Here is a 9,424-nt window from a genome sequence, read left to right as displayed (position 1 = left end):
GGTGTGAATACTTTTGTATAAGCAAGTAAGCTTCAAAATTTTGCAGCAGTTTAAAAGATTTTAGAAATGCAGCATCTTTTCTAACAAATCAAACAAAAATGAACCTGATCAGTTTAAGAAAAGTACAATTTATTGAAGGAATATGCATCCATAATTATTGCATGTTAGTTACTCTGTCCACACCAGTTTTGTATTTTTTATTACACAATCTTTTTTTTCTTCCAGCTCAATCAGACGGTTTGTCTTGATTTAGTGTGTTAAAATACTTCATTTTTTAGCAACCGCGCCCGTTTATTCTTCTTGAATTCAAATATACACAAAAGAAATTAACCATTCAAGGTCTCCTAAGACGACAAAGTAAAACCCATTTTTAGCACATTGTGTGTAGTTTGTTTCTCATAATGATGAGATTTAGTTTTATAAATCAAAAGATGTTTTCTACAGAGAAATAAGATGGTTAAAAGCCACGACTGAAGGTCCAAACCGTTCACCCCGATGCCAAATTTATAAGCGTAACTAAATTCACCAACCAGGAAGTTCACGTTCTGATGGAAACATTGCGACACTTTCACCGGACTTAGCTCGGGGAAAACCTGACATCTAAAACAGCCCAGTTATCTTCAGTCCAAATCACAATCTCAATAAAAACAAGTGCTGATGAACGACAGCTCACACCACTTCACAACCATGTCATTTCCATTTACGTGTAGTGTGGAGAAACCACCTTCCAACACATCTGCAAACATGTGGCTAAAACGGTCTGCTGTGCTGCAGTAAGAACTGCGCTGCGAAAGCGATACACAGCTGAGAATGATGTAGGCTCAAAGCATTGTTAGTAAAGTGCAAATGGTCCAGAATAAACAGAAGAATGAAACACAGAGAAGCCCTCAGAAGAATTAGATGCTCCGAGATCAGAGTGTGACAGACTCCCGGTGAAGCTCCACTTCCAAACCAAAAATTTCAAACTGTGGCATCATTCCATCAGATTGTATTAAAATAAGGAGCTCTCTGAGTCACTCCTCTGCTTTGGCTGGTGCATCTGCTGAAGCGGAACTGGCCTTGGCTGCGGCTCCTTTGCTTTCCCCAGACGGCTCGTTCTTTTTCTCGTCCTGGATGTCGATCCTGGCGTGTTCCTTCTTCACCAGCTCTTCCAGCTCCGCCTGGACGATAAAACAACCGGAGGTCAATGTGTTAATGTTAACTAACAGAGAGGTGATGACAAACAAACAAACAGACAAAACCAGCTTGGTCTATAGGTTTTATGATAGACTGGTCTGGTCTATGGCCTGCGCTCACAGCTTTACACTGAAACATTACAAATAATTATCCTACATTTCAAAATTTCTCACCTTTTCTTGCTTCTCTTCTCTTATACTTTCCCACCTATATGACCTTGAGACTACCAATGTGTTTTGTACTAAACATTTTGATGAAGACTAGAAATGGTTGCACGATAACAAACACTTTACAAGCTAAATGAAATCACACTGAACCTATTCTTTTTGCAGTCTAAGATACTGCTGAAGTGGAAAGATGTCTTCTTTTTGAATGTGTACTCCTGCTGCTATATTCTCCTGTAATCCTAAATATCATTATATTATGTAGAATGACAATAATGTTTTCTTATTCTCTCTAATTCCTAAATAATTAGATTTTTGGGCTCAGAGTCATTTCTTTTACAAATTAAAAGTGTAATAAACTTGTGAAGTGACATGGAGAATAATGATAACCTGATGATGTGTGTTACAAGGTTCTGTAAAGCAGCTATATATGAGTTCTTTCACAGATACGACTGTCTGCATGTTTTCTGCCTTAAACTGGTCCTCTGATGTTGGACGGTGTTGTTGTTCCAACATTGTGACTGTTTTCTCTAAGCGTATAAATATCACTTTCTCTTTCCTTCCTCAGGCCTTCTCACCATCAGACGCTGGTCATGTTGGTTAATGTCTCACCTCGTGAGGTTTGATCGATAATAAAAAAGACCCAAAAAGTACAAGTTGGGTTTCCCGGTCTCATCAGTTTCTTTTTTTTTGCCACATTAGCAGGAGTTTTGTTTGTCATGGGTCATGACGGTGTGTTGTTCCAGAAGAACCAGGAAGTCTTCAGTTTAAGTTCATGTGACTGTTTGAATGCTTTGTGCTGTGTAAAAGCACAGGAAATGAGTTTTAAAAAGCAGCCAAAATCCAAAGGAAACCTTTGAAAAGCTTTCAGAAAACACAGAGGAAGATTAATCAAGTCCACTTTAAGGGATGGACTCAGCTGCATTAATACACCTCGAGAAAGGAGGCAAGGAGAGGACTTTCCACACACAGGAAGGCACCCAAATACGACTCCTCTTACTGACAAACACCCGGAAGCTGTCCTTCACACCTGCCCCAGGGCTGCAACATGACCTCAGTGTTCATCTTCAAGCCCAATAAAGACTAAAGTTTCTTCATGGACACAACAACAAAACAGAAAAGCTACAAGAAGTCTGTTCTGAATTAGATGCTGGTGTTTAAAATACGGCAAATAAAACATGCACATTTTTCACAATTCAATGTAAATTGAAAGGTTTACATTTTAAATATGACCGGTTCAGATTAGATAGCTAATAAAAATCATATTTATAGCTTATTATAAAAACGTATATTTGACAGAACTGAGTTTAGCCTGTTGGTTCAGCCCTCTGCAACTGATGTCCTTCCTTATGTGGCCCTTTGGGAATCCTGATTCCCCTCCTCTGCCTGAGAATAATGTGTGATCATCGTGTGGTGACTGACCGCTGCACAAGACGTGAAAGTCATAAATAAAAGGAGGATCTCAGAAAGGAGACTGCTGAACGTACCTTCCAGCCCAGCAAGTCAGCCAGAGCCAAGCAGCCATCGTCGCAAGAGCTGATGTGAGCCACATCTCTACAAGAAGTCAAAGGACAGCAACAATCAGTCGTCTGAGATTCTTTCTTCCACATAAAGATTGACAGGTCAGCGTTTTGTATTTTGTTAAGCAAATCAGTTTAAAAATGAGACGGAGACATTTTTAATTAATCGGAATTTCAGTTCCTTTTTAAAACAAGACAGAAATCTCTCAAGGCGTAAACCAAAACCTCACAACGCCACTGGGGGGTGACACAAGAATATTCACGGTCAAGAAGAAAACAGACCAATGATATACGATCCAAAACACTCAGTCTCTGGTTCCAACAGATTCCCCAAAAAGTGTCAAACGTTTCCCACATGTTATTACAATGTTATAAATCTTCATTTTTATCTGTTTGTTGGTGGTTGGTTTAAAAAAATGTGCCGTAAAGATACTGTTTTTTTTGGACCATTCAGGATTTTAAGCACCCCTCACCATCTGCACCTTCCTGTCTAAATAGAAAAGAACAGGAAAAAGCAATTCAATGCTCTAACAAATAGCCTCTTCGTTAAAGGCACAAAAGTCTTTAATAAACTGGTTATTTTGACATTTAAAACCTTTAAAACCATAGGTGTATAAGCATGTCAGAAAGTAGTTTTTATTATCAAAGTACGAACAACCTGAAGACTTTTAGCTCTTTTAAGGGACCCCTATGAAACACCCACATGATTTACTGTTTTATGAAACAAAAGTGCCTTGTGTCCATTTTTCTACTGAGCCGTTTTTCCCTTAATGAGCAGAACCTTCACTACATTTGTAGGACTTTCCAAAAAATCGGGGACACAAAAACCCCTGCTTGGCTAAAGACAAGACGCTCTGAAATGTTTTTAAAGCAAACAGGTATTTGCTGTTTTAGCTTTATAAAAAATAACTGTATAATAATCCCAGAAAGTTCTCAGAAAAAAAGCTTCTTTTTTCCAGTTTCATTATTGGAAATAAATCTATAGTGACTTAGCAATGATGTAAGAAAGAAGGGAACTTTTGAGTAAGAGGGCGATTCTGAGTGTGTGACTATGAGTTAGTGGGGGGCGGTTGGATCCGGATATCAGTAATATTGATACTAACGTTAGTATTGATATTAAACTATATCAGGGTAAAAGTGTCAATACTTTAGTTTCAGTTTTTCTGTATGGTCTGCTGCGGTTTTGCTGGCTTTCCATAGCTGTCTGTGCACGTCCTGCTGCTTCCAAGTGCTGCACTCGTCACAGCCACGCTTTCCTCCTCTTAATTTACTTGGATCAACACCAAATCTTGCAGTATCACACACCACTAGGATGAGTGCTGCATTGTTTAGATCTAAAATTTGATGGCGTCCTCTGGAGGCGAAATGCTAAACTGTACGATGACAGCTTCATCTGGTACAAAGAACACGTTTCGTGAAGAATTAAACGTGTTTTATGTGCCAGTCACGTTTTACCTTCAACATGTGTGTTCTGGGGGTGGTGGGGGTGGGTGTTCTATGGTGTCACTATCCCAGTCTCACCTGTAAGCCTTTTCTGAGTCAAAGTCCATCCCTCCTCCAAAACCCAGGAACCCTAACGTAGGACTGGCCTGCAGAGAGAGAAACATGTAAGGATGTAAGCCTGACTCATAAGAAGTTATGGGAAATAACTAAGCTTGTGTAACGGCGCAGTAAAGCCTCACCTCTCCTGCTTTCTCCATGTTAATAAGCAGCCTGGGGCAAGTTTTTGAAACTCTAAATGACAAAAATAACATTAAATCAAAGGTCTAGCATTGCTTTAGGAAATGCATATTACCCACTGCCTTTCATGTCAGACTTTTAAATTAAGATTATCTTATGTTAAAGGGGACATATTATGCAAAATTCACTTTTTGCATGTTTTTGTACTTCCATTTGGGTATCTACTGCTTCTAGAAACAGTCCAAGCACAAAAACACACAGAACCATTTTTTGACAATAAGTAAATGTTTTCTGGTGTCTGCAAAGCGACCCGTTTCAAAAACCTTGGGATTGTTGCGTCACAATCCCCGTCACCTAGCAACCCCAAGCCAAGCCCAGCCCCTCACCTAGCAACCCAAATGGAGCTCCGCCCACTTCATTGCAAGAAGACCGTCACGTTTGTTCTGCTGGTTTTACCGCTGAACAATGTCAGCTAGAAAAGGAAAATGTTTTGTTGTCGGCTGCAAAATAGAACATGTCTCTATATTGCTGCTGTTCCGAAGCGCTACAGTCGGGTTTCAGACCCGCTTACTGCCACTCTCCTACTTGACAAATGTCGGTTCAGAACCGCTAAGTGCTCCAGTCCCAAAGTCAGAATCCTCAGAGTTTGAATTAATAACGATATAAATGTACCACTAATTCTGAAATGAGCTCAAAACAGGCAGAACTGATCAGGTGAAATCTCAATATCTGAGAATGATTTTGTGTATTAAATGTAATGAACATGTTTTGTACAGCCCACAGAGCTATACTAACGTGTTCAAGGAAGCATAATAGGTCCCCTTTAAAAAATGACAAAGTTATAGTTCTTTTGGTCAAACCTTAAAAATACCAATAAGGGATAAATCATGAAATATTACAATAACTAGCATGATCTGTTAGTGTTTGTGCAACTAGAGCTGCTCTACCTGCTGATTAAACTTGCAAACGGCTGGACCTGCAGAGACGTCCCCATGATGATGAGCAGGTCACAGCAAGGGAAATCCTGACAGGAAAACAAAGATATGACGCCGTGAAGCCGTTACTTCATGCATGCGAGCCGTTAAAAGACCACAATGAGCTCACCTTCTTCACTGAAGAGAAGACACGGGCAGGCAGGCCCTCTCCAAAAAAGACGATATCTGAGCCAGGAGACAAAAACAAAGAAAACACGATGGACAAATCTGGCAGTCGTGACCTTAAAGTTACAAATAAATTGAACGCGGCTGACCTGGCTTGACCAAGCTGCTGCACTTTTCACATTTGGGAATTTCATCGGAAAAGATTTTTTCTACACAGCAGGGAGACAAAGTTCAAATGTCTAAAATCAGAACCGAACAATGATCCCCGCCCAAAACAAAAGGCACCTTTCATCCAGTCCAGGGTGTACTCTTTGCGGCAGCAGGAGCTGACGCAATGTGAAGTGTGGAACGTTCCGTGAGCCTCGATAAGGTCGTTTCCTTCCAGCCCGGCTACTCGCTCCAGAGTGTCAATGTTCTGCATAAACACACAGGTGACATTGACTTATTTAAACTAGCCTTTATTCAATCAGGAAAATGTAAAGCTTTGAGGTTTAAAATCACATTTCCAAGAATGTTCTGGCCGAGACAAACAGCAGCTCAAAACATCTTTAAAATGAAACACACGCATTTTCGAATAAGGTTTACACATGCCCCCCCCCACCACCCATGAAACGATAAACAATAAAAACTAAAAGAAGCCAGATGATATACCTATTAATTTGGTGCAGCTGTTTTCACAATTGGCAACAGAAATCATCAATCAAAACGTTTACATCCAGATGTTCAGGATTTTAAAATTTGTTTAAATTTACCCAGCAAGAAAATTTCCGTCAAACAGTCAGCAGCATAATATCTGAAAGCTTTCTGCCCCTAAATCAGTACAGGCCCGTGGTACAGGCAAAAGAAACAAATCATGTGAATGAACACATTAACCTCCTTATTTTAATGGATAGGGGCTTTTAAATATGAGAGGTGAAGACCAAGAATTACTTTGTAAATGAGAACATGCCAATGATTTGATCTGCAAATGGACAAAGCAAATCAAGTAATACAAAGCAGACAATGCGTTTTTAAGGTTAATAGTGGACTTTGAAGATCCATGATTGGCTGCATCAAAAGCATGTAAGCATTGTGAAGAAGTATAAATTACATCTCTCTAATCAAAGACATAAAAGCAGCACATCCAAGTCTTTTTTGGTATCAAGAGACAAGACCTGATCCTAAAATAGAAGTCAAGCTGTAACTTACCAATTCTGACTGATGAATCTTTCTCCCTTAAAACTGAGGACACACTATGCTTTTTTTTCCCCCCCAAACTTTACCCACAGTTCTCAGTTAAGGAAAGTCAACACCAGTAGGGGACAGTCGGCATGGTTAGTTTGTACAGACCCCACCTGACCTCAGTCAGTCAACCAAAGATCCGGACCTGAATCTGGACGCAGTCGGGCACTGTGACCTACGGTGGCTGACAGGTGCAAACACACAGCAAACAGCAAAACGGCCTTCCTAAAAAAAAAGTGTTGTGCTCACTGCTTCCATTCTCAGTTTTGTGAGTGTGTGTTGTGCTGCTCTGAGTGCAGCTTTCCACCGAGCAGGTGATCCGTGGGTGGAGAGCACAACCACACCACGCGCCGTAACGTGCACCTCAGCACGTTAATCAGTGCAGCATGTGTGACACACAAACCAAACTCCTGTATACCTGTGTGTGCGCCAAGATGCCATGCACTCTGCCCACCGACTGCCTGCGAGTCGGTGCAGCGAAACACATTTGAAGCTGTAATCACTGTAAATTATTATTATTATTTTTAGTCTTGGTGCAGCTCTCCTCCTAAACACATACTGTATGTACCTACAGTAGCTGGCTTTCTTTACTCCTTTTCTGTCGAGCCAGTTAGCAAGAACAAACTAAAAGAAAACATGATCACACTCCAAAGAATGAGAGTGCTGAATGATTGGTTGTGACCAACGTATTTGTCGCCCGATCAGTGTATTCATCTAAAACATCTGTGCTATGACTGTGCAGTATAAAAACACGTACCGTTACACTTCTAAAAGTGGCCCCGAACTGACCCCTGGGGAACCTCTTAGCCTACATGGAGAAAGCCTGTTTACCTGCGTGTAGCAACGTTTCAGGAGCCCCTTGTCTTTCATCATCTTCATGAAGTAGTGACAGATTGTCGGCTGAAGTAAAGAATAAAAATAATTAAAAAAAACCCAACTACAGGGCTTTTGTACTTGACATAGTAAATTGCAAGCTACTAACAGGTAGTTTGTTGTACCTTGAACTGTCCTGGGTAAAGCTCCCTTGCCAAAGTGAAGAACGGCTCCGGATGTTTCTGAGATAAAAGATGGAGAAAATATTACTTGTTGTTGTTTAATTTTCCTTTTCCTCAAAGAAACACGCTGTCTTTCAGGCGTGTGCGTGTTTCACAAACCTTAAAGTAATCAATTTGAAAGATGGCCTCTGGATAGGGTAGGTTGTATTTTTGCAAATTTGCATACAGGCCAGTTCCTGGTGAGCGGAAATCTGGGATCCCAGCAGCTGTGGAGGCAGGAGGTGAGAGCAATTACTGATGAAGAACTAAACTAAATAAAAAACAATGATAAACAAATAGATCGAAATAAAAGTAAAAGTCCATTCTGTGATATTAAATGTGGGATACTCACATGTTGATATTCCTGCTCCGACCATGCAGATGACATTTTTACCTGTTTGGATGCAGAGAAACTCATGACCCCGTCAATATTACCATTAGCCTGTAAGAAGTAAATCAGCGAAAAACAAACTCTCACATTTGCCGGCGTTTATGTATCGCGCCACGCCCTCCAGAGTCAGGTCATCCAGAACTTTCTCTGCCAAGCCGAGCCCCAGTGTGTTGGAGAAGAGACTGCGCAGAAAGTCCACTGGCGACGAGCAAAAACACAACACAAGATCAATATACGTTCACGTTAGAAAATGGGAAAAATGGGACAGAGTCATTTGGTTATTTCTAAAACATCTGAACTCAGCAGACAGCACTCATTTAAATACAACAAATAAACACAATAAATATCTGCACACGGTCTGCACTGCCTTAAGACTTTAAAACACAACTGAAACTTCAAATTCAAAAACTGATTTGTTAACGCTGACATCACATTTTCTCAAGTATATCCCACGTTTGAGCATAAAATAAAAAATAAACTTTAATAAACACTCTCTTATATTTTACTGAGCTGTTTGCATTTTGCACCTTTATTAGTTTACCTGTTTTGTTACCATATTGTGTCTAAATTCTCTCAGTATTTTTACACTTTTCCATCTGCTGCTGTCTAGCTCGATTCTACCATGTTTAATTTTATTTTACCGTATTTTTTAATTTCATGACAACTTGCATGAAGATGCAGAGAAACCTGTTATTGTAGTGTATGACATCGCCTCAAGTACACTGATTATTAACTCTTAAAACTTGAAGAATCAGGGTTTGATATAAAAAATGCTTTAATACCATATCCTTAGAAATAACATATAACTCCTGTTATAAACCTCCTGCACTATATCAGCATCAATTCAATTGTTTTAATTAAGGTTGCTAAATTCCTGGAATTTTCGGAGTTGGAAACTTTTCATGGGAATTAACAGAAATTTATGGGAATAAATGGAAATAAAATCAATCAATCAATCAATCAATCAATCAAATTTTATTTGTATAGCACATTTCAGCAGCAAGGCATTTCAAGGTGCTTTACATAATTAAAAAACAAAATAAAAACAGCATGTGACAATGAATAAACAGTAAGAAAGAGAAAAACATCGAAGACATCAAAACCCCGCACTCTAACCCTAATTTAGCCATAAGCAACT

General features: G+C 39.7%; 1 protein-coding gene across 1 annotated transcript in view; it reads right to left on the bottom strand.

Annotated features, from left to right (window-relative positions):
• Positions 1–108: 108 nt before the first annotated feature.
• sirt2 (sirtuin 2 (silent mating type information regulation 2, homolog) 2 (S. cerevisiae)) overlaps positions 109–9,424 on the bottom strand; it is a 17,829-nt gene continuing 8,513 nt past the window's right edge. The window contains exons 4-16 of the mRNA XM_017440233.3: positions 8,374–8,484; positions 8,248–8,289; positions 8,016–8,122; positions 7,860–7,916; positions 7,693–7,761; positions 5,926–6,055; positions 5,790–5,849; positions 5,645–5,700; positions 5,488–5,564; positions 4,543–4,594; positions 4,382–4,449; positions 2,828–2,894; positions 109–1,160 (exon numbers count right to left, since the gene is read on the bottom strand). Coding sequence (XP_017295722.1) covers positions 1,014–1,160; positions 2,828–2,894; positions 4,382–4,449; positions 4,543–4,594; positions 5,488–5,564; positions 5,645–5,700; positions 5,790–5,849; positions 5,926–6,055; positions 7,693–7,761; positions 7,860–7,916; positions 8,016–8,122; positions 8,248–8,289; positions 8,374–8,484 — 1,043 coding nt within the window. The 3' untranslated portion in view covers positions 109–1,013. The remainder of the gene's footprint in view (positions 1,161–2,827; positions 2,895–4,381; positions 4,450–4,542; positions 4,595–5,487; positions 5,565–5,644; positions 5,701–5,789; positions 5,850–5,925; positions 6,056–7,692; positions 7,762–7,859; positions 7,917–8,015; positions 8,123–8,247; positions 8,290–8,373; positions 8,485–9,424) is intronic.

This window comes from Kryptolebias marmoratus, linkage group LG2 (genome assembly GCF_001649575.2).
Source record: "Kryptolebias marmoratus isolate JLee-2015 linkage group LG2, ASM164957v2, whole genome shotgun sequence".
In the NCBI taxonomy this organism is placed as follows: Eukaryota; Metazoa; Chordata; class Actinopteri; order Cyprinodontiformes; family Rivulidae; genus Kryptolebias; species Kryptolebias marmoratus.
Note: the sequence above shows the minus strand (reverse complement) of the source record. Positions and strands in the feature narration are given on the sequence as shown.